The following is a 24,368-nucleotide window of genomic DNA, read 5'->3' as shown; positions in this document are numbered from 1 at the left end:
TATATCTCCTTTTGGCTCCAGTACCTCTTTCTGGACATCCGTCAGCTCCTGGGGGACTGGGCTGCTGGCCAACCTTGACTCTCCCCCTCTTTCCCTTTTCCCTCTTCTCTGGACTTTGGAGATAGTGTTTTCCTGCCCTAGCAACCCCAGCCGTCAGTCAATATGCCTGGTTGGCTCTCTTTCAGATGCACTTTGAGGGAGCTAAGGAAAGAATGGTTAGGGGAAAAGGTGCAGGGAGACTTCAGGCTCCTCTGGGCTAAGAGTCCCAGCTCCACTTAACTTAAATCTGTCTGAATTTACAACCAGAGAGAGCAGCTTGGTGGCCAGAGGACTGTCCGTCCCTACTATCACCGGGGTCAGGCCCATCATTGACCACCTACTCTGTTGCAGGGACTGGCTCACTCTCACTGATTTCTGGCTGCTTTTATCTTTCCTAAAATGCAGGCTTGGTCAAGTCACTTATCTTCTATAAAAATCTTTGCTGGCTCCCTTTTGCCTCCAGTACAGATTCTCCAGCCTGGCATGCAGGGACACCTATGTACTCTGACCTGAATCTACCTGTCCATGCTCACCCTTCCCAAATCCTGGGGTGCACCCAAAGACCCCTCCTCCAGCCTGCCCTGCTCCCAGGACAGATTGTCCAGTTCAGCACTTTATTCTGCTGCCCTAGGCCTGGGTTGCTTTATCTGGTCTTCCTTATTGAAAAATTCCCACATCCTTCAAGGCCCAACTCAAAAGCCATCTCCCTGAAGCTCTCCCCAACGTTTTGTGTTCTCAATTTTTCTGCACCTTCCAGCCGTCATTGTCCCTAAAAATTAACACATTTCATGCGGCATTCCATTATTTTCAAATCTTCCTCCCCGAGCAAACTGTAGGCTCCCTGAGGACAGGCACCAGGTTTTTGGCTCCAGTACCTGGCACAATGTAGGTATTCAATAAATGTTTGTGAAATGGCCTGGAGACTCCCTTACTGATAGTACGCGATCTGCAGGACACATCTCTGGATGATGCCATAAACAGGATGGGTGTCAACTGCTCACGCAGCCCCTGCATTTTTTATCTTTCCTCTCCTCAGCCAGATACTTATTTTCTAAGTGTCCACGCCCACCCAAGGAGAGGACATGAGGGTCCCTTTGGATGTGTTTGATCTGAATGTCTCTCGGTAACAGCGCCAGACGCACGTGTTCTCATGCTTCCTACAGATTTGCACCGGAGTTCATTTCTGACCCGCTAGGCAGGTGGGAGGGTGCTTTGCCACCAGGCCGGGATCCACAAGGACCCACACCTTGCGCTCGGTGGACGCGGCCCGCCCCACCTAAAAGCTTGCGGCCTCCTCCTCCCCTCCCTTTCTGGACGCTCCAGAATTATCAGGCCATTCCGGAGAAAGAGAAGACAAGAGTCACTTTGGCGCCCCCTCTCTCCCTTCTAATAGAGAGGACTCAGGGACTCTCCGGTCCTTCCCGAGCTGGCGTTAGGAACGGAACCTGCGCCGACTATGGCGCTCCAATTGCGTTTCTGACGGGAGCCGGAATTTCGCTCGGCCCCTTGCAATGTTTCCTAGGGAAGGTTCGTACATTCGTGACCGTCCCTGGCAGCCGCCCAGCCCGGGACTTGGGGCTCCACTCGCCATTGGCCAGCCGTGGGCGTGACGCGTCGGAGGCGGGGCCTCATCAGCTGTTTGCGGGATGCCCCGAGCGGGCGTATTTTGGAAACAATACCGCGCGGTGCACAGTGGCCTCCTCCCGCGCCAGCCAGCCAGCTGCCGCCGCCGCCCCTGCCCGCGCCTCCCGCCACCCGCCGCAGCCCGGTGAGCGCGCGGGCGGCCGGGGCCGGACGGAGTTGGATCTCACCTCCTCGGGGAAGTGGGGAGAGGAGTCGTGCTGCGCATGGGGGCCCGGGAAGGGTTGGGCTGCGGGCGTCTGGGGTGACCATGAAGGACTGGAGCGCTTGGGTGCGGGAACGGGGTGCAGAACCCTCATCTAGGTGCGCTGCTCCACGAGGGAACTTGGGGGTAGTAGCATTTCAGACAGCAAGGAGTTGGGTCCAGGTGGGCAGGGGAACCTGCGGTTCACTGCTGAGCAGACCTGGGCTCCCGAGAACGGCCCGGCCTCTGGATCTGAATTTGGGGTAGGACAGGGAGTTCTGGGGCGTCCGGCCTCCCTGCGGAGTCTGAAGGCTCCTCTCCTTAACAGCTGGGCTCTTTCCCTCCTTCCCAATTGAGTCTGGGCGCCAAGCCCCCGAGTGCTCGTCACGCTGGACCCTGGCGCGGAGCCCTGGCATCACGACTCGGAGGCCGAGACTCTCTCCTGGAGTCACCCAGGTCTGCTGTGTGTCGTGTGGGTGCGTGAGTGTGTATGCATGTATGTATGTGTGCGTTCCGAGATTTTAACTCCTCTATCGAGGTTCAGAGTGCCTGGCTAGGCACTTCTCCTAGGAGGAGGAGTCTTAAGTTCAGCATCCCAGTTACAGCCCCTGGGGGCTGGGACGGCTCCAGCGGGCTTTGATTCCCCTTGCTAGGAATAAAGCCTTCCCAGGCTGTGCTCTCAAGAAGTGTGCTCCTCCTACCAGTTTGGACATCACCCCCTCAGCCCAGGCGAAGGGGAGAAGAGGGTCTCCTTACCGTATCCCAGTTTACACTTGACTTTGCCCAGCACCCCTCGGGACGCTCCCGCGTACAGAAGAGCCACCTGCAGTTCCTGTGGAGAATGGGTAGGGTCCCCAGGGCTTGCAGAGAGACACCCTATGGCTGCATTTCCCCCACAGTCCAGGCAAGGGTTGAACTTTGGGGCTTTGCTGGGAGGGGGAGGGGGAGGTGACCGGCTTCAAAGGAAAAACCAAGACAATGACTGCTGCTTGTGATTGGCTTTGGAGGGCCCCTTCTTAGGCTGGGATTGCCAGCTTGGGGAGAGAAGCCTGAAGGGCTGGAGGGGAGGCCCTGCCAGGTGACTGGCAAGACAGCACTTGGTCCTTTCAGCCAGAAACTTTGTTTCCTGGTGCTGATAAGCTGAAGATCTCCTACCCTCCTTTGGGAAACTCTTTCCAAAGAACACCGTGTGCCTGTTTTGCCATCCAAGCAGGGGTCTCCTCATTCACCAGGGAAGAGGGCAGAGATGGGGTCATAGATAGCTCAGGGACTAGTTGGGATGGAGGGAGGGTTGAAGCAAGCACCTCAGAGAGAGCTTGCATTTAGGGAAGCCAAGATTCTGAATTTAAGTGAGATGCCTTTAAGTACTTTACCAACCCACAGACCATTTGGCTTGTTTTTCAAAGGCAAGAGACTGGGAGACAGAATTCCCAGGGGATGTCTAATTGAATCTAGCAGTGACAAACAGTATATCTCTATATCCTTAACCATTCAGGTAGTTGCTCCTTCTGGCTGCCCCAGGGACTCTAACAGGTTCCTGGGGGTGTGTGTGGGGGGGGGGCTGTGTTGGGAGCTCAAAATGCTGGGTGGCTCCAAGCTCAGATTTCCAAGAGCCATCAGGTGGAGCAAGAGGAACTTCTTTATGACCAAGAAACTCGTATCGACAACCTGAGTAGTACAGAGGCGGTGAGTGAGGTCACAGAAAGAGGGCTGAATTTCACTTCCTTCTGTGAGGAAGGTTACGCCAGTCTCAGGTTCAACACTGACAGGAATGCTGGGCTGTGGGGAAGGAAGATTGAAGTCATGGACACTAGTGAGTAGGCTGAGCTGGGGGAGGCTAGCCACATGCTGGATGTTGGACCTACCCTCTCGGCCAACCTGTGGTGGACAGACAGCTCTCCTCTGCTGGGACGGCAATGATTATCTTGGGTCTTTCTGCCCTCTCTCCCAGGACACGCTTACCACACCCCACACCCTGGAGCCTGTTTGTTGTGTTGAGCAAACAGGGGGTGGAGACTACAGTAGATGGGCATCTGGGCGGGGCTTAGCAGGTTTGGAGGGAACCTGGCTGCCCTCTGATTGCTGGCTTTTGTTTTTGCTGCTCAGCTGGGAGCTCAGCTCAGACTGAGAGGAGAGCTGGGTGGTTACTCCTCAGGGCAGTGAGTGAGTGAGAGTGAGTGTGTGTGTGTGTGTGTGTGTGTGTGCAGTGTGTGTACAGCCAGTCACAGCACCCTCTGCCCTCCCTCAGGCACTCACAGGGTCTAGTCTTGTTGACATTTCCCCAGGTGTCCTGCATGCTTGTAGCAGTTGATCATACTCCTGCTATTGCTCAGAGTCAATAGCAGTCAGACTTCATGACCGGAACCAGCCTGGGTCAGAAGAAAAGGCCAAGGTGGGGGGTGGCTCTGGGAAGGCCCAGGGAAGAGGTATGGCGCATCCTTGAACAGTGAGGCGCTCCTCACTGTTTGGGGTGGGTGTCATCCTTGGTAGTACTTTATCACCAGGTTATCTGCCCTCAGTACCTGGCCCCACTGCCCCAGGTGAGAAGGAGAAGCAGGGCAGAAGAAAGGGGAGGGGGATCCTTCAGGTTTGGCCTGGGTAGGAGCGGCACCCCGGAGACCTGCTTTGCGCTCTAACAGGGGAGATGGAGCCGCCTCAGTGTGTGGAGGAGCTAGAGGATGATGTGTTCCAGCCAGACGACGGGGAGCCGGGGACGCAGCCCGGGAGCTTGCTCTCTGCTGACCTGTTTGCCCAGAGCCAGCTGGACTGCCCCCTCAGCCGTCTGCATCTCTTCCCTCTCACCCACTGCTGTGGCCCTGGGCTTCGACCCACCAGCCAGGAAGACAAGGCCACCCAGACCCTCAGTCCGGCCTCCCCGAGTCAGGGTGTCATGCTGCCTTGTGGGGTGACCCAAGAACCCCAGCGACTCTTTTATGGTGAGTGCTCTTAGCCTCAGGACTCCTCCCATAGAGACTGGGGGAAAAGAGGGGACTTTCCCTCCTCAGACCTGCACTTTGTTATTTCCTTCCCCAAATTAAACGGCGGGGGCTAGGGACTCCTCGACTCGTCACTCTTCTTCTCTGCCTGTTACTGCTTTTCACCTGTGCTCCTCGGGCACCAAGAAAGGCAAGTTGCTATGCCATCATTTCTGCCTTTTTGTCCCTTTCTGCAGGGATCCTTGGGTCCATGGTGCCTTTTGGGGTTGGAGAGAGGGTACCTGGGCCTTGGGCTTTACATCCTGTGGCCCATTGAGTGGCCCAGGCTTTTGTGTCCTGGGAGTGGTATGCCTTCCACTAATTGGCCAAAGTGGCCCTGGAGAAGGTTGGGGGATCTGTGACTCGCTGTTGACACTGAAGGGAAAAACCCAGCCCTTTCTGGGAGGGAAGGTTCCTGAAGGCAGAAGGTGTCACTTGGGACTTTCTGTGCTTGGAAGGGGAACTGGAGAAAGAGGTTGGGCCTGCTGGGACTCAGTGCCGGCTGCGGGGCTGTTTCCAAGACTCAATCAGACAAGCCCCCCTGCATGTGTGGGTTTAAATGGTTTGTTTTATGAGTAACATGCCCTCCTCTGGCAAAGGGACAGGGTTAGACACTCAGTCTGCTTTCTTCTTTTAGCACAATAGCTTATGGAGGGGTGGGGGAAAGGTTCGGAGGCTGTCTTGCTAGGTCTGAGGTTGCCTCTTGAGGAGCCGCTGCAGTTATTCCTGGAGGGAGCTGCCTGGTACTTCCTTGGGGAGGCCGAGAAGATGGATAAGGCCGGCCAGCAGGGAAGAGGGAACAGAGGGAGGAGGCAGGCGGGCACCCCTAGCGGCAGCAAGCTTGCCAGCACTTGGGTAGGGTGCAGCGCAGGTCTCGAGGTCCTGCGGTCTGGCCTGGGGCTCCTCCAGAGAGGAACTTGGCTATCCAGTGGGTCTGAGGAGTTTTTTCTCCCTCTTTTTCATACCATTGCCCAGAGCTTCAGGACCTGGGCCCAACCAGGGGAAAAAGTGAAGGCACATTTTGGTTTTCTCTTTCTCCCTCCTTGCTTTGTTCAACTCAGGAACTCTGGAGAGCTGCCTCCAGTGCTTTTCCAGAGAAGAGCTTCAACCTGCTACTGCATGAGAAATAAATAGTGGCCAAGCACAGCTTGGTAAATAAAGACCAAAAGCTGGCAAGTTCCCCCACACATACTACTTTTGCCCCAGCACTGCCTGTGAAGGGACAGGGCTAGGACCATTTGCTCCCTCTGAACATCAGCTTTTAGGTACTTGGGCAGCCGGCAGGTCAGGCTGTCCAAATCTGGCAGCGTGCCCGATAAAGGCCTCAGGCCCCAGGGGTCAGCCAGGAGTATTAGGCATAGGGTGGATGGTGCAGTTGAATGCTGAGATGTGGGCCCTCTGTCTTTGCAGGCAATGCTGGCTACCGGCTCCCTCTCCCGGCCAGTTTCCCTGCAGGCTTGCCCCTTGGGGGGCAGCCCCCTGAAGGGCAGTGGCAGCATCGAGCAGAGGTACAGATTGCCCGAAAGCTTCAGTGCATTGCAGACCAGTTCCATCGGCTTCATATGCAGCAAGTAGGCACGGGGTGGGGGGGGGGGGCTTGCGGGGGGGTGGGAGAGTCTGCTGGGGCTGGGGGGCTCTGACCTGCCTCAGCAACTCTGTCTCTGCCAGGCCACAAGGATATGGTCCCAGGGTTAACTGGATGGGCCCAACTGGCTGAGCACTCTTGCCATCTCTGAGCTCCAAGTTGGTTCTCTGCCCTCTCTCAGCTCAGGCTTCCTAAGAGCGGTTTGTCCAGCAGTTTGTCAGGAAATGCTACCATCTCTCCTGGGGAACGGGGTGGCTTTCTGCAGCCTTGTTTGACACACTGTGTCTGCTCAAGGCCAGGGTGGGAGATTGTCCCTCCCAGACCCAAAGGGAAGGTTTTCAGGGTGCCTCAGTGAAACCGGACAGTCGGGGGTGCCTGATATGAGGTGCAGTGGGAACCGGGTAACCAAGGCCGAGGGATGGGCCTGAGTGGGGGAAAGTGGTGGAACCGGTTGTAACCTGACACTTTCCAGCTGGGGAGGCTGCTCCTCATTGTCTCTGTCTGGGAACCGGGACCTGGGATTCTGGAGAGTGTACCTCAGAGAGTCTCTCCAGACTGGCGGCCGGGCGCTTGGCCGGCAGCCTGGCACCAGCCCCGCCGGGGCGGAGCATCGCGTGTCAGTCGAGCATGTGGCAGAGTCCATCAACAAAGGCAGCGGCGGCTGGCAGGCTCGTGCTGGAGGAGCCCTCCGTGCCATGGGCTGGAGGCTGCCCGGCTCTGCAGCCGCTGTCTGGGCCAGCCCCCATGCACTTAACCCTTCCTCTCTGGGCTGGCTTTTTGGATGGCTGCCAAGGCAGGGAGAGGAGCCCAAGGCTGATTCTGTGCTCCTACAACCACCATGGAAGCAAAGGCATGCCACCTGGAAATGAACACGGTTCCTACCTCGGGGACTGTCCTAGTGGGCTGTGTGTGTGTGTGTGTGTGTGTGTGTGTGTGTGTGTGTGTGTGTGTGTGTGTGTGTGTGTGTGTGTGTGTGTGTGTCTGGAATCAAGAGAATAAATAACTCATCATGGTTGGGCAGGCCCTGAGTTTAGTGTGTGTGTGTGTGTGTGTGTGTGTGTGTGTGTGTGTGTGTGTGTGTGTCTGGAATCAAGAGAATAAATAACTCATCATGGTTGGGCAGGCCCTGAGTTTAGATGGGTAACTTCAGGTGATCAGAGTAGGTTTGACTGAAGGGCCAAACCATTGCCAACACCAGGGGAGAGAGAAGTTGTCTTTTGGTCTCCTGAGGACAGACCATTAGGGGTTACATATGGTTAGTGCCTTCTGCCAAGGAGTTCTGAGGGAAATCTGGGGCTAGACCTGGTCCTGGGTGGCTCTCCTAGTCCCTTAGTGATCTGGAAGAGAGGGGGGCCCTATGCTTAGGTAATAAGGCAGCCTAGCTTCCTCCGTTGGTCCCTCGCTCCAGTCCCTAGTCCCTCCTTTTGATTGTTATCTGGAAACTTGGCTTCGAGTCTCCCCTTCATTCCATGTGTGGACTTGCTCTGATTCTGGATTTCCGTCTCTTGGCCTCCTTCCTGCCCATTCACTCCAGCCTGGTTGTACAGGCCTATGGCTGACACCAGCTCACAGCTTCCAGTCCCGGTGCTGGAGCTTTTGGAGGGCACAGTGGCTGTGGGTCTCCTAGATTCATCTAGAGGACTGTCTGGAACGCAGCTTTCTTCATTCCCAATAGACCTGATCTCTCTCAGCGGTTGTTTCCCAGAATATTCCTCCATCCACTGGTGAGCCCCCGTAGGCTTGGGAGCAGAGTGGGAGGACAGGGCTAGAACACAGCCCAGGGCCCTTTCTTGATGACTCAGTCCTGAACGGGTGGAGACAGCCCTCATCCCAAGGTCTGACCCTGCTCGGTGCCGCGTGGCATCATTTTCCCCAGGCCAGGGCTGCCTTTTTGAGGGTATCTTTCAGCTATCAGCCAGAGCTACCCCAGCCTGGGAGGAGGGACAGAGCAGCAGAGCCAAAGGAGAACCGTAGGAGAATCTCCCCTGCGGTGTTCTGCACCTCACCCCCTCCTGGCTCCTGAGTCCCCTGTGTCCCTCACCCTCCGGCTGCTGTCCACTCCTACCTCACAGTGGCGGGAGGCTGGTCAGCTAAGCCTTTCTATCCCAGAGCTGGTTTTCCCAAACTTTCCATTACAGAGAACCAGGCTTTTCGTCGGTGGAATCCTCTTGCTTTTAACCCTGCCCTCCCCACTAACCCTGCTCACAGCCCGTGTCCAGGAGCTCATCCTGCAGGAAGGGCTAGGATGAGGGCCACGGGCAGAAGGAGCACTGGCATGCAGAGGAGCTTTTAGCAGCTAGCTTTAAGAAGTGAGTCATTTTCTGACTTTATTACATAAGCCGCAGTCTAATATTTCATATCTAGAAAGTACTGTTGTGACTTCTACATTCTTTTCTTTTCTTTCCCTATTCCCTTCCTTGGCAGGCAGGGACCCTGAGGTACTAGGAAGGAAGTGGTTTAGGATTAAGTCTCTAGGCTTTGAGTCCAAAGTCAGAAGGCCCAGGTTTAAATACCAGCTCTGCCACCCACTAGCCATCAGGAAGGCACTGGACCTTGTCAAGTCTAGCTCCTCCTCTGTAAATTAGAGCTAATACCACAGAATATTACCGTGAAGGTTAAGTGAGAAAATACCATTTAAAGTTCTGGGTACACAGTAGGTATTCTTTAATGCATGTTTCCTGTTGTCCATCTAGAAGCCTGATCATCCCTCACATTTGTTCTTGTCAGTTCACCATGCATTTCCCACCCCTCCCATCAGGCTGATCCCGTAGCAGAGTTGCCTCCCCTGAACTCCCCTCCACCTGCCCTGCACAGAGAAATCAGTGTCCAAGCTGTTCACTTGTGGGCCTCGGCCTTGTACATTTCTCCTCAAAGAATGATGATCAATCCCCCATCGATATAGGCCGAGTTTAGGGAGCCAGGAAACACAACCCAAGAAGCAATAAGTTGTTGAGAGGGCTTGGCCATTTCCTTTCTCCTCAGATCTGGGATCTGGGATGGTGTCCCAAGGTCAGACAATGGCCCTTGGTCCCTGAGTCCTGTAGGGAGTGTGAGCATTCACTTTTGGTCCCTAGTTAAGGACCTCAAGTAATTCTTTTTCTGTGTCAGGGGAACACTTCTTCCTAGGAGATGTGGAGCAGAGGCGGTGGGGGGTACTATGATGGGGTAGTGCGTTGTAGGATGGCATTATGGCCAGTTGAGTGCATCAACATGACCCCCAATTCAAAAGGTTGCAAATTGTACTGGATGTTGGATCTGGATTTTTGCCGGCCACATACTTCCTAAGGAGCATGCAGGGTGGGGGTCTAGCCTGGTTACCTGAGTGATTAGTTCAGGGTGGCTCCTCTGGATGGAAAGGCAAGGATTTGAGGGCAGAATATCAGTGTCAGTGAGGTGCTTTTTGTTGGCTCTTTGGGTCGCCAAAGCAGTAAGAGAGTTGGACACTGGGCGTTTGGAGACAAAAGCCTTTCCCAACCTGGTCACACGTCCCACCTTCCTTTGACTGGGTCAGGAGTGGAATGGTCCCCCCCCCTTTTTTTTAGATTTTATTTATTTATTTTAGAGAGAGAAAGAGTGGAGGGGCAGTGGAGGAGGGAGAGGGACAAACAGATTTTGCTCTGGGCACCGAGCCCAATACAGGGCCCAATCTCACGAACTGAGATCCTGACCTGAGCTGAAATCAAGAGTCGGTGATCTGCTGACCAGGGCCTACCTTGGCTCAGGTTCTGTGAAGATACCCTGGTATTTCTGTGTCTCTCCAGCTTCTGCAGTGAAGAGGAGATACACGTTTGCTTCCTCACTGTGTTCATGAGCTGCTGGAGTCAGAAGGTGTGGGTTCTAGTTTCTCTCCATTCCCCCTTCCACAGTCTCCTCCAGTATGGGCTTAAGAATGGACAGTGGCTGCTGTCCCCTCCTCTTAGGAATGTCTCCTATCCCAATGGCGCCATCTTGAAATTTATGGGGGTGTATTTCTGGGCAATGTTAAGAAGCCAAGAATCCTAAAAAAAAAAAAAAAAGCCACTGTAGACCATTGTGTATGTGAGTAAAGCTACAAGCACATTGGAATTCCTTGAGTTGGAAATGGCTTTTTCACTTGGATGGGGAGTGGCTTCATTCAGAATAGTCTGATTTGGAAATTCCCTGAGTAGTAATCAGACTTTCTGGAAAATGAAATCTGAGGAAAATGTTAGCCACTCACTAGAAACTATCTTTTGTTGCAATATCACAGAAAGGATCCTAGACTTAAAGGCAGACCTGGGTTCAAATTTCTACCTCTGTCACTTATGAGTTCTCTGTCCATAGGCATATCGTTTAACTTCCCTGAACCTCGATGTCTCATACTTACCTAGCAGAGCAGATGTGAAAGCCCAGTGGAGATTATAATATATATAACTATTAAGGTGTGGGCAGTTTAACACTTTGAGAAATGTGCCAAAAGATGATTTTAGGATTTTGCTTGGACCTGTTTTTATAGTTCTTAGGGAGCTCACTTGGAAGTTGTACCCAGAGTGGAGTTTACATCTGCCAACAGCCTGGATCCTTTGTTCAGGGGCCCTTGACTGCTTCCTGACCCTTTGGGATGCCCTCCTTGTTGCTGAGTGGTTTTAGGGGCTCAGACTGTGGCTAATGAGGTTGTTCAGACCCTAGATGTGGCAACCCTGGGCAGGAGCCCCAGAGATTCACCTTAGACTGAGAAGGTCCCTGTGGAGCCAGCCTCTGTTCCAGCAGTGGGAGGTCTACCTAGGAGGGTGCCTGGGGAAAAGTGAGGCTGGGGGAGGGGCCGTGGAGGGCCGCTGTGCGTGAGAGCCAGGCCGGGGCTTGGGGGCCCTGTGTTTGCTCTGTGGCTGGCTCTGTTTATATCGCTCACTATATTTAGCTTCTGAGTCATCAGCGTGGCTGACTAGAGGCCGAGTTCCCCACACAACTCTGCACCTGACTACTCTCTCTTCCAGGAGAAGGGCCTTGTAGTTCCGGAGAGTTCATTCCCTCCTCACCAAGCTATAGGCCTTGGGGATGGGAGTTGGCTTTTTTTTTTTCCCCCTTAGGGGAGAAGGGGGCTGATGGGAGGAGGGGTTGGGAGAGGCACAAGAAAGAAAGGATGAAGAAAAATGTCTGGTTTGCCTTTTGATCCTGTCTGACAACCAAGAGGGCATGTTCCATGACCAGAAGGAGAACAGCCAGTATATCTGGTGAGGGGGAGGGTCCAGCCTTCTTCCACGCTTAGCTTGCCTTGTCCTGGCGAGGGGCCTGGCTCCAGGCAGGACAGGAACAGCCAGCCACCAAGGCCCCAGTTTGGGAGTCAGAGCTTTGGGGGCTCCTTTTCCATGATCTCATAGCCCCACAGCAGATCTGCTGCTCCTCAATCCTCTCTCTCCCTCACCTTCCACCAGAGCACACACACCAGCATTCCTTCCTGAGTTCTTAAGAAGTTGTCCAGTAGTTCGATGGAGCAGTTCTCAGGCTGAGGGAGCCAGAGCTGTCCCTGTGGGAAGCTGGGTAAGGGCCCCAGGAGTGGCAGCCTCCAGAGGCTGGGGAGGCGCCGCACGGGGCTCTGGGGATATGGGTGGTGCACACAGCCCCGTCCCCCAGCCCCCAGTGGCTGGAGCCAGTGGCCTGCAGTTGCATTAGAGGAAACTCTCCTGTCTTCGACTGAGACCCAGCTGGCCCCGGGCTACCCTTTCTTCCCAGAAGAAGTGATTGGTGTCGCCATGATGGCAGCCAGTGGCTTCAACATCCTGTTGGCACGGCTGACTGCCCTGAGGAAGCTCTTGGCCAGGGGCTATTTTTTCCTTCTCTGTTTTGCCACGTTGCTCGTTCCTCTAGCATCTGGGTCAGAAGCCTTCTTAGGGCAGTGGGCCACTGGACCCAAGGGGCTGCCCTGTGGGTTTCAGAATCCCTTGCTCAGCTTGGCTGCCTGGAATTCTGAGCCCAGCTGCCTCTAGCTATCTTGGCCCATCTCGGAGTGAAAAGTCAGGGATTTCCCCAGGACTTCTTAAGTCTGTTTAGAAGATAGCAGTCCTGGGGCAGGCACTCTGAGGGAGAGGATGTTGAGGGAAGTGCTCAGCAAGCTTAAGTGGGGCGCAGGTTTCCCTGTCCTCAGCGTGGGGAGTGAGCTGCTTGCTCGGCACAGTCACCAGGCCCATTGTTTACATGGATGTTTCTCATTGGATCACCACAGCAACCTTGTACCTCTGGACCCCGTTAGCCCCATTTTGTAGGACACCGAGGCTCAGAGAAGGGAAACAGCGTGCCCAAGTTACGCTATAAGTGACTGCGCTGGGAGCCACACGGATCTGACTGATCCTAAAACTATGGTCTTCCCACCGTGCATCTCTGCTTCCAGGCACCCCCTGGAAGACAGGAGCGTGAGGGAGCGCCCACTCCCTGCCCTGACCTCCCTCTGCCTCCCATAAAACTTACTTCTGTGCTCTTGTTGTCTTCCGTTCAGGTTGTAAAACAACTGAGGACAGTTGACATCTTGCTCATCTTTGTGTCCTTCACAAAGGACAGTTAGCCCAGTTGGGGGCTTGATAGAAGCTTGCTGAATTGAACAAAAACTTCTTCTCAACTTCTTCCAAGTGGAATTTTCCTGAAGTCTCTCTTATCTCAGTGTTCGTGTTCCGTGTTCTCAGTGGCGAGGCTCTATCCCTCAGCCTCGGCTGGGGTGGGTTTAGACTGTGATGGCTAAGGGGAAGAGATGGGAAAACATCGCTCTGGAGAGAGGGTTTCTCCCTGCAAAACAGGGTATAGGAAATTCTGTGTTTTAAAGAAACCGAGTGTGGTTTCAGAACATGATCTGAAGTTATAATTTCAGAGCAGTTTTAGCTTTATTTCTGTTTGATCTTCAGTTAGCCCTGCCTCTGAAAGGTTTATTTTTTTCTGGTCCACAGCATCCTTACTAAATAGTTAATGATCTGGAAACAATGTCTTTAAACATACGAGGGGAGCAGCTCAGTGGTGATTCTCTTTGAAAAGTTAGTGCTACTTGCCATGATGTGAATGAACACACTGTAATATTTTAGTGGAAAAACATAGCTCTGGAGTCAGAAGTCAGGGGTCTGAATAACCCCCCGCCTCCCCAACTAACGTGCTTGGGGGAATGTTTCCGAGCCTTTACCTCCCCATCTGTAAAATGGGACTGATAATATGTGTCCGTCCTGTGTTCCAGATCTTTGTGAAGAGGAAATGGGAAGATTGGAAGGCACTCTAAGTATGAGATATTATAAATTGCTGTCTGTTTGGTAAATTGGCAGGGTCCTTTTCAAGCCTGGCCACAGTATAGGCTTGCTCTTTGCTCTAGTTCTTTGGGGGTGAATTAGCTTTTGCTGGAGCATCTGGAACACGGGTGACACACAAAAGCCCCCAGAGGGTGTGAATTGGATCCAAAGGGAGAGAGGCAGAGGGAGATTCTTATCCGGAGAGGGGAGGGAACACTCTTTGTCCTGAGGGCAGAGGCCATGTGGGATGAAACAGAGTTTGATTTGTGTAATCCAACCTTGTCAGACACTACAGCCAGCTCTTTAAAAAAAAAAAAAAAGAAGAAGAAAAAAAGTCTTTTACTAGTTGGGCCTCTCCCCAGGCAAGAGGCTGATACTATCACATGGAGTACATCTTTAGACCTGGCCAGACATCAGTTGTTCCTGCCCTCAGACAAGTGGGTTATCTTGCAAGGCTGACTTCTGTAGTTGGTCCACTGTGCACTTGCTGAGTACCCACTGTGTGCACCTCCATACTCCCCATTACACAGAATGCGTGGCTGTGCATTCAGTTGCTATGCCTTATATACAGCGGGGCTGACTCAAACCCTTGTCAGCTGATTGACCACAGCAAGAAAGTGGGATGGAGAGGGGCGCCTCGGTGGCTCAGTCGTTGGGCGTCTGCCTTCGGCTCAGGTCATGATCCCAGGGTCCTGGGATCGAGCCCCGCATCGGGCTCCCTGCTCGGCGGGAAGCCTGCTTCTCTCTCTCCCGCTCCCCCTGCTTGTGTTCCCTCTCTCGCTGTGTGTCTTTCTCTGTCAAATAAATAAATAAAATCTTTAAAAAAAAAAAAAAGAAAGAAAAGAAATGGGTTGGAGAAAGAGGAGCCCTAGGTCTCTAATGCCTGTCTGTGCTCTCTCGACTGAAGAGGATAGTCTTATCCACCATGTAGGATCCCATTCTCTTGGGGCATTCACCTCTGTTTTTCCCCCCATGCCTTGGTCCTACCCTCTACACTCTCAGTTTGAGGCCTTCTGCTGTAAGCTTCAATTCCCAGCGGTTTCCCATCCCCTGTACCTCAGTCCCCTATCCCTAAGGGTACCCTGACTGTGCCTTCTTAGAACCACCACTTTTTGCAGGTTCCCAGACTTAGAAGGGTGCTCCAGCTGAGTCTGGGAGAGCTGGGCCCTGCTCTGGGGATCTGCACTCACTGAGCTCAGGTTCTGTGCTCCGTACTGTGCCAGGTGCCTGAACGTCAGAGGCCAAGCATACTCTTTCCTGCTTCCCCCTTCCTTCTCCCCTGCTTCTCCGCACCTTCTGGTGGAAGGACCCGTGTTCTCTGGCGTTTGGGTGTCTTTGTGTACCTCATCCTGTTCGGTGCATGTTGATTTCCTTCCTCCTTACTGTTTCTCTCACCAGCCTCCCTTCATGTCCTTTTTCTTTCTTTTCTGCTCAGGCCCTTTTGTTTAATTTTTTTTTTTAATATTGTTTTTATTATTGTTCCTCATAGTCAGGGCATTCTTTTTTTTTTTTTTTAAAGATTTTATTTATTTATTCGAGAGAGAGAGAATGAGAGATAGAGAACACGAGAGGGAAGAGGGTCAGAGGGAGAAGCAGACTCCCCGCTGAGCAAGGAGCCCGATGTGGGACTCGATCCCGGGACTCCAGGATCATGACCTGAGCCGAAGGCAGTCGCTTAACCAACTGAGCCACCCAGGCGCCCAGGGCATTCTTTGATAGTTTTGGCGTGAGGCAGCTTGGTTGAAGAAGAAGACCTTTCAGGGGCTGACCTGTGGCAAGAGAAGGCTAAGTGGCATTTGTGTGGCATCTGCTTGTGCCCAGAGCAGGGGCTACCAAGGCTGAGGACTGGTTACCAGGCCCTGCTCTTGCTGGTCTTGCTGGTCTCGCGGCTGCCACGCAGCCAGCTTAACTCTGTACGAGGCAGCCTGGCCTCCAGGCTCACCCAGACCCTCCAATAGGCTGGCTGGATTCAGCTTTTGGAGCTCGGAGTAGTAATCCTGAAGGTAATTGTGGATGACAAACTTCACATCATAAACCTTAGGGTTGGAAAGCTCCTCCGTGGTTTCCAGATGCCTGTCTGTGGCCTGGCTGCCTCAGAACCACCTGGGCAGGATTTACCTCTGGCTTGGCCAAGTCATTATTCTGATGGGAAGAGATTGAAAGAGACTGAAAAAAATACCCAATCATGAAGTGTTTTCTTCCAGGCTATAGGATCACAAGTGATTTTATTTTCTTCTTTCTCATGTCTTGTGTTTTCCAATTTTTCTACGGTTAACATGCATTACTTTCGATGACTAAAATATACAATAAATGTTACCTCTGATTTAAAAAATGTCACCTGGGGCACCTGGCTGCCTCAGTCGGTGGAGCGTTTGGCTCTTGACCTCCGGGTTGTGAGTTCGAGCCCCGTGTTAGGTGTAGAGATTACTTTAAAAAAATAAAATCTTAAAAATAAATAAATAAATAAAATAAATGTCACCCAGAGAGTTTGTTCAATGTGCAAATTCCTGGACCGCTTCCCTGGAGATTCTGACCCAGTTGGTCTAGGTGGAGCCCTGGGACTCTGTATTTATAACAGCACGTCAGCGGATTCTGTGACATGGTCGGGTTTGGGAACCACTGATCTCATACCATGCCTGCATTTCTCTTATAAGGGAAGTGAGGACTCACAGACAGTCTGGTGGGAAGCCGCTGCCGACAGCCAGGTCCTCTGATTCCTGGCCCAGGGAGACTTCGTTGCCGATCCGTGTACCCAGAGGCCTGTCACAGGCAGAGACGTGGGACTTGGGTCCTTTGTGACGGTGGGCCTGTGGGCCCTGCCTCCTGCATCTAGGCCTGCCCGTGTCTCCCAACAAGACCTCAGCCTTCCACTCTGACAGCATTCTCTGGCCCGTAGCTGCTTCTGGGCCCCCCAACCCCTCCAAATGATGGGAGTGAGGGTGCTGCGTTGCCTCATCCCCAGACACCTCAGGGCCCAGGAAGTAACCCAGGCAGCAGGCAACCTCCATGAGGGGCATTTGGGGAAAAACTGAGGCATACAGGAATGGGATTGGCCCAGGCCCCAAATCATAGAATTGTGATCTTTCCTTGGCCATTGAGCTATTTTGATATGATTTAGAGAAGGGGAGGAGAGAGGATCTGCTTTGGCATAAAGATGTATGGTGGCGCTCAGAGAATGATGATAATGGGTAAGGACATCGCTCTAGGGCCAGGTGGTCTGGAGTTCAGCCCAGTCCCTGCCACTTAGTAGCCATGTGGCCAAGTTATCAAACTCTTTCAATGTTCTCATCTGTAAAATGGGGATGATGATATATAGTAATCTCATAGGGTTGTCGAGAAGGGCCAAAGGAGTTTAATGTGTCTCCAAGTCACCTGGGGATCTTGTTAAAAATGCACATTCAGATTCAGTAGATCTGTATTTCTAGTAAGCTCCCAGAGGATGCCGAGGCTGCTGGTCCACGGACCCCACTTTGAGAAGCAAGGATGTAGAACACTCAGAACAGAGCCTGGCACACTCAGTGTTACTATTCTTGTCATGACTGTGGTTGTTATTGTTACTTGGCCTTTTCAAATAGGCACCTGAGGAGACTTGGAATTCCAGCAGACTGGCCTCTCCGGGGACCAGTCTTTTCCTGGATTTTCCTCCCGTTCCGCCACATGACCTTTGCACCTGTCCTGGGCAGCAGCTGGGGGGCGGGAAGCAGGAGGAGGGGTGCCCAGCCCAGCTGCTGCAGGCAGGCCGGAGCCTTCAGGTTTTGCAGCTGAGTCCATTTTCACGCTGCTTTACTCTAACCAGATTTTGTTAAGCCGGCTGTGTTTCCTCTTTTTACTCATCTTTGTTTACAAAACACAAGGAAGCCATCAGTCTCCTGCGCAGTCTGCCAGGACTCCTCTGTGGCACACCCGGATTTCCCCGCCTTGCAGTAGCCGGGACTCCAGCTTTCTGGGAGGTTTTCCAGCCTCCCTTCCGTAGGGGCAAGGGGCACGCTGTTGCCCCAGATTGGGGAGGGGGGGGGCGTTCTGTTCACCTGCCTCGGCAAGGCCCTGAGGTCAGCCTCAGTCCATGGGTCACCTCTCTTTCCTTAGTGGCCCAAGGTGGCGGGGAGGGGAGGCACCACAAAACCTGCACGGTCGCCTCGGGCAAAGTCCGGGAGGCCAGGGCCAGCTGCTCCCACCAAGCTCTGAAGGTGCGGGAGACCTAGGCCCACTTTCCATTTTGCCCCTGACTTAGCCTGTCCCCTTCATCGGAGACCTAGGGGCCGGGGCAGTGGTTAAAGACAGCCCTAGAAGGGCCCCGGCTCTGCTGTCAGTTCACATGGACGCACTCACTGCGGGGCCACTGCAGTGATCCCGGTCCAGCCCATGCTGGCTTCTTCCTGCATGCTGGTTTTTTATTCCCCTATGCACCGAGGACCCCGTGGAGAGGGCCCCAATCCAGTCCTCCTGCCCTGGCAGACAGAGAGAGAACAAAGACCGCCTCTTCCAGCACCCCAGTCCCCTTGGGGGACCTCCGCTGGCCCCTGGGAAAGGGTACCTGTGTGGGCGGGGCCCTAGCCCCAGCCCTGGGAGTCACTGACCCCTGACCTTTGCCCCCAGCTTCCCTGCCTGACAGTAGGACCTGGGATAACCTCCAGAGAGTAGTGTGCATTCTTTGTTTTTGTTTTGTTTTCAAGTATGTTCTTGCTTAACGTTTAATTGGCTCCAGTCAGTAGGAAAGCGCTCCAAGAGGGATTATTTATGGCTTACTGTCAAGAGTAGCTATAAAAAGGGCAGCACTGAGCTGGAGATGCTGGGAAGGGAGAGAGGGCGGGTGCACAAGTTGTGTGTGTGTGCGTGCGTGCGTGTGTGTGTGTGTGTGTGTGCGCGCGCGCGTGTTTGCACTGGATGAAATCAGATTTTTGCTGCCTCAGCAGTGTGGTTTAAATTGAAGATTAACCCTTTGACCTTCACAGTGTCAAATCACTTGCAGATGGAGGCTCCCCCCCTTTCCCCCTTGTTCTCTGTGTTACTTTGGAGTTGGGGGAGCAAGGGGGGCACTTCTTCTCTTTCTTTCTGAAGAAAGTTTGTTGTTCATGCAGCTGAGGTTTGAGGGGCTCAGGAGCCAATCTGATTAAAAGCAGCACTTGGCTAAACTCTGGAAAATCCTGCAAGCAGGGGAAAAAGTTTAATCCTCTTGTGCACAGTGCATAAAGAGCCTGGACTTTTCTTTTTAATGTTAAAACTGCAATTGTTTTTTGGAGAACTCAACTATCTCCCCCTCATCGCCACTCTTCTCATCCCCCCACCCCAAATCCTCCTTCCTCTCCTCAGTTTGCTGTCCTGATGGGATTAAAGTGCTGTCCCCGGATGCTTTGATCTGAACTTTTACTGGGAATGATAAGGAGTCGTTGAGGCTACAGGCTACGTTTAGAAATTACATTGATTTTTCTTTTTTTTTCCTTTCCAGCACCAGCAAAACCAAAATCGAATGTGGTGGCAGATCCTTCTCTTCCTACACAACCTCGCTTTGAATGCTGATGAGAACAGGAATGGGGCAGGTCCCAGGTGAGGCTGGGCTGCCCTCTTTGTACGGGGCACCCACCGCAGGAAGGACATCGGCGAGGACTGACACCGTGTCTTGTGAAGTTTGTTCATTGCTGTTTTGCGTTTGCATTTTCAAAGTTTCTCTCTGTGTACATAAGACATACCCCAAGCGGGGCCTCTTTCCCTGTTCAGGACCTCGACCAGGAATGAGGGCCTTTGTCAAACACTGTTGAAGTTGAGGCTGATGGGTCTGTGATGTGGGACCTCCCAAGGGCTCTGACAAGTCAAGTCTTCAGTGAGCTGTTGTTGAAGATGACCAGGTAGTGATGTTCTCCAGAGAGTGGACTGTAGTTTTCCCACAGGAGCTTGGTTAAGAACTAGGAGACTGGATTAGACTCCTGGTCCCGCCAACACTCTCAGCCTTCCACCGTGGTCGGGCCCGAGATCTGCCAGTCACACTGCTTTCATCCCCCAGGGCCTCGGCCAGGGGCTTTCCAGCTGAGCATGGCAACTTCCACTAAGGCCAGTCAGCCAGCTCCATATCTGGGTTCTCCTTTGGCCCACCCCGTGCCTGCCCCAAGGGCTCAGGGATTCTCGCCCAGCTCCTGTCATCTCCAGCAGACCTCAGGGAGGGTTGGGTTTCTCCAAGGACCCCTCAAAAGTGCCGCAAAATGAACCAAACTTCTGGGTAGGCCTCGAGTCTTACTTGCTCCCACTCAGAGGCGCCAGGATTGGTCCCGAGGTGCAGGACCCCTGTCACCTCTGGGTGCCTGGGACCGGCCTGGGTGTCCACCACAGATGAGCCAAATAGCCAAGGAACGTGCCATCACCAGCAGTTTGTGCCTTCATCAGCTCTTCTTTGAAAAGACCCGGCCAACAGACTGCTTTCCCCCCCCCAATGTCAGCACTCTGGGGCACAACTGGGGCACAACTGGGGCAGCATTACCGGGGGGGCTGGGAAATGTGGTAGCCATCCCACCTGTGAGAGTCAGCCCGAGAGGAACCCAGACCCCTTGGTTTCCTTGGAAACAGCATACCTCCTCCCGCTCATCCCCATTCCTTTTTCACACCTAGTGGGATACAGGAAGAAGCCAGCACCGTGGCTTTGTCAGCTGAACCGTGTCTTTTGGAGTAACAGACAAAGATTAGAGCATGGAACCGTCAAAGCTGGGTACACATTTCCTGGCTTTCTTCAGCTTCCAGCTAGGCCAGAAGGGCGTGCTCTGGAGCTTAGCAGGCTCGCAGCTGCCTCTGAACTTCCCTTCTCTCCCTGCTGTGGCACTAATGGAGAGAATTTAAAGCAGCCAGGCTGGCAGCTCTGATAGCAGATGCGGGGAATCTGAAAAGACACAGGGAATCTGTTAACCAGATACATGGAAATTAAATTATAATTTTTGCCTGTATAAGAAAAGATAACATTGGTGCTAACATGAAGCAGGGCCCAAAGAAAAGGTGGCTTCCCTGGGCAGAGAAGACCTCAGGGCTACCCAAGGAAATTGGAGGAGTCCAAGTAGACTCTCAAATCTAAACAAGTCCAAGCTCCTCCCGTTCTACAGACAGGAGGTCTTCAGGAAGCATTAATCTACTGGATGTAGTTGGGCAGGTTGTTCACTGCACAAGGATACCTGCTGAAGAAGGTAATGGAAGCGAAAATCCAGCTCATGCTATGCCCACTAGGCTATATGCCCTAGTTTGGGGCTACGTCTGCTCAGAGGAAGGGGTGCCTTCCCTAATTTGCACGAAGGTGCCATATGGGCTCAGTGGCCCCAAGGTGAAAGACCTCAAACTGTACATTAGCCTTTGTTTTGTTCTGCTTGGATGTTCTGGAGGTATTACCTCTACTTGGCTAGAATTGTATTCTCAGGGTGTGTACCATGGTTTGTCTGCTAAGAAGATGGGTTCCTGCTTACAAGGAGGAGCCCAGGGAACAGGTGAAGACCGCCTCCGGGACACGCTGACCATTGTGAAATGCAGCCTTCTTTGCGTGTCTCCACACCATTTTAGGACGTGCATTGGACATGTGCCATTTTCCCCTCTTCTGGACCAAGGCGGTGACAGGCAGGCTGCTGGTGTATGCTCGAGTGGCACACAAGAAAACCAGGATTATTTCTGCCAGCCACTTTGAACCCCTCTTAGTGGACTTCTGAGTGAGCTGAGTGAGAGAACAAATAAATGGTCCAGGGCCTCGATGCTGAGGCAAAGCCATCAGCTTCAGAGATCTTGCCAGGCCCAGGCAGGATGTCCTGTGGCCTACCCTGAGGACGGAGCCCAGCGTTTGACAAGCCCACCTGAACACTGAGCCTGGGGCCAGATGGAGGGTGGTCTGACTGCACTGTCTCCATCTTATGGGAAGCCAGGAACTAACTCACTATCCTAAGCAAGCTGGGGCACAGTTTAAAACCCCCTCCTTCTCCCTTTCCCCCAAAACTCCCAGGAGGTAAATAGCTCCTGGAAGAAGAGAGGTTCCTCCTGGCTGGCTGGTTTTAATTGGCCTAGTGATCTAGACTGGCCCCTGCCCCCTCTGCCTGGTGAGTTGGTCTGAACATTCCTCAAGTCCAGCCTCAGGAGACACATCCCTCTCTCTGGGCCCCCATCCCCCATCCCCCACCCCCGGGAGCTTGGCTGTCTCTAGTTAGGGGATGGAGAATCAGATTTGGAGGGAGGGAGACTCTGACCTGGCTCCTGACCTGTAACTAGCCAAAGACTTGTGGAGTTTTTGTGGTTTGCTAAGGGTGAGGGGTGGGAGAGGGGCTGGAAACCTCCCTCTCATTATAGAAAAGCCCCGGAGGGAGGAAGCCTGATATTCAGGGTCAAAAGAGCCCTTCAGTTCAGAACCCTAGAGTTTCTGGAAGCTGGTAGACAGAACTGGGGGGAGAACCCCACTCAGGCCAGACAGCTGACTCCCTCAGTGAGTTGGAGGACCTGGCGTGGCCTCTCTGCCTTTGCCTGCTTCAAAGTTTGGGCCGCTGGAGAGCTGTCCCCGTGGCCTTTTCTTGCTCAGTGCAAGGGAGAGAAAGATCACCTCCCAGTGACCTCCCCAAGCCCTGAGGGGTGTGGGTCCGTGTCTAGAGCTTATGTGTCAGGCATGCTCCAAACACTCAGAGGGGCCCAGCTGACTTGTCTCACTGTTCCCAGTGGCCCAGCCCCATCCATGGGGTGGCTCCAGCCTGGGCATCGAAGGAGGGGTGGGCGGTGTTGTTTGAGATGGTCCAGCCACGGCCTCCAGTGGGGGCTGGGGAGCCACTGCGCCTGCCCCAGTCAGCAAGGAGCCCACTGAGAGATGGCAAGCTTGTGCCATTTGATGGATTTGATGAAGAGGGGGTACGGAGAGTGGAGAGCAGCAAAAACAAAAAGACTTCTGCCTCCAGGGCTCTGCGGGGCTTCTGGGAATCAACGTTCAGCCTGGGCTGCAGGAAGCTGCAGGGCCCTCCGGGTGCAGGCAGATCCTTGGTGGGATGCTGGACCTTGGCTGGACGTGGTCCAGGAAAGGGTTCACTTACCAGCACTCGAAGCCTCCTGGGCACACTGTGGGCAGGGAGCACCTTGGCTGGTGGGGACTTGGAGCTTTGAGGGAAAAGCACAGAAAGCCGAGCTCTTCCAAAGATGCACCAGCCTTGCAGGCCACGGGAGCTGGGAGCTTGCAGCCGGGTCTGCCCTGCCCCCTTCTCTGCACGGGTGGCCGGCACCTCTCCCTGTTCTGTGAGCATTGCCCAGCGGGCCGCCCCATCCCTGGGTCCACAGGGGCTGTCAGGGGGAGACCCAGTGAGAATGTAGCATTTTGTTTAGCCCAGGTTAGCTGTCCTGGGTCCTAGGCACTCTGCCTCTGGGAGAGAGACAGGGAAAGAGAGGGAGGGAAATGGGGACCTGTTGTTTTTTAACCTGTACAGAATACTTGGCTTTCTGTTCTTCACATGCATATGTGTGTGTGTATATTCTCCCCCATCAATTGGTACAATTTTTAATAAAACCATGTAAAGCAAAGCCAGTCTTTCTTTTTCAAGGTGTGATAAAACTCCAAGGGGATCCCTTAGCGAATGAGAGACTCCTGACTTGTTTCTGGCTGCTGCCCTGAGTTAGCCCCAGGCTCCCTGCTTTTATCAGGATTTCCTTTCCCCTCTGGGAGTGGAGAGCAGCCCTGCTGACCACACAGTTAGCAGCAGAGGAGAGGCCCCATGAGGTGGAAAGATCCGGGCTTTGGATCCAGACCTGGATTTGGATCTGGTTCCAGCCTCCACCAGCTGAACGATCTTAGGCAAATTGTGTCCCCTCTCTGAGACTTCCACCCATCCGTGAGTACGTCAGCGACACCTGTCTGCAGAATAGAGGGGAAGGGCGGAGGCCCTCCGTAGGGGCAGCGCCTTGGGACAGGGAGAGAAAATGCCCGGCCGCCCCTCCACCACCCACCCCGACTCCCGTGTCTGGCTGGGCTTTGGCTTGCTTTTATCAAGGTAGCATCTCAAGAGGGAGGTATGCTAGTTGGAGGGGGACTTCTGGTTTGCCTTTCTTTGTGGATTAACAAGGTGTCTGACTCAAAAGGGTAATTTAAAGCCCTTGACGGAATTCTGAAAATCCTCAGAAAAAACCCCTTCTGGTCCTGTGAGCAGTGAGCTGCGGACCAAAGGGCCAACTTGCCTTATCCACCTTATCTGTGCAGGATCCCCATGATTTAGGAGGCCTTCAGCTCTCCGAGGGCCAGCTTTGGGCTCCAGTTCCAACCCTCACAGACAATGGAAGCTTTCATGTCAGTTGTCATGCCTTGCCTCTTCATTTTTCAAAAATATTTTATTGATTTTATTTATTTGAGAGAGAGAGCATGAGCTGGGGCATGGCAGAGGGGGAGGGAGAAGCAGGCTCCCCACGGAGCAGGGAACGATCCCAGGACCCTGCGATCATGACCTGAGCAGAGCGCAGATGCTTAACCGACTGAGCCACGCAGGTGCCCCTTACCTCTTCATTTTATGGATGAGTAAACTGAGGCCCAGAAAGGGGATGTAATTTTCTATATGGGCTTTTTAAATAGCTGAGTCAGTCTGAGGGGGGCTGACCCCATCCACCCAGGTTTCCATCTGGAAATTGCAGTGCTCTTGCCCAGATCTGCAGGGAAGCCAAAACTTGTCTATTTTTAATGCCAAATAACTGCCTCTTGTCCTGTAAAACATGGCACTTCTGACCACTCTATATTTGGACAGAGAGATTTATTTTTA

At 53.4% G+C, this 24,368-nt stretch overlaps 1 protein-coding gene across 1 annotated transcript; it reads left to right on the top strand.

Annotated features, from left to right (window-relative positions):
• Window positions 1-1,685: 1,685 nt before the first annotated feature.
• On the top strand, window positions 1,686-23,145 carry BMF (Bcl2 modifying factor). Its single transcript, XM_027571978.2, is given in 7 exon segments — window positions 1,686-1,750; window positions 1,752-1,807; window positions 2,193-2,231; window positions 2,234-2,320; window positions 4,504-4,800; window positions 6,250-6,410; window positions 19,088-23,145. Coding segments are annotated over 7 exon segments (807 nt in total). The 3' UTR covers window positions 19,190-23,145.
• The last annotated feature ends 1,223 nt before the right edge of the window (window positions 23,146-24,368 follow it).

This window comes from Zalophus californianus, chromosome 6, assembly GCF_009762305.2.
Source record: "Zalophus californianus isolate mZalCal1 chromosome 6, mZalCal1.pri.v2, whole genome shotgun sequence".
Lineage (NCBI taxonomy): Eukaryota > Metazoa > Chordata > Mammalia > Carnivora > Otariidae > Zalophus > Zalophus californianus.
This window is presented reverse-complemented; position numbering and strand designations above follow the sequence as displayed.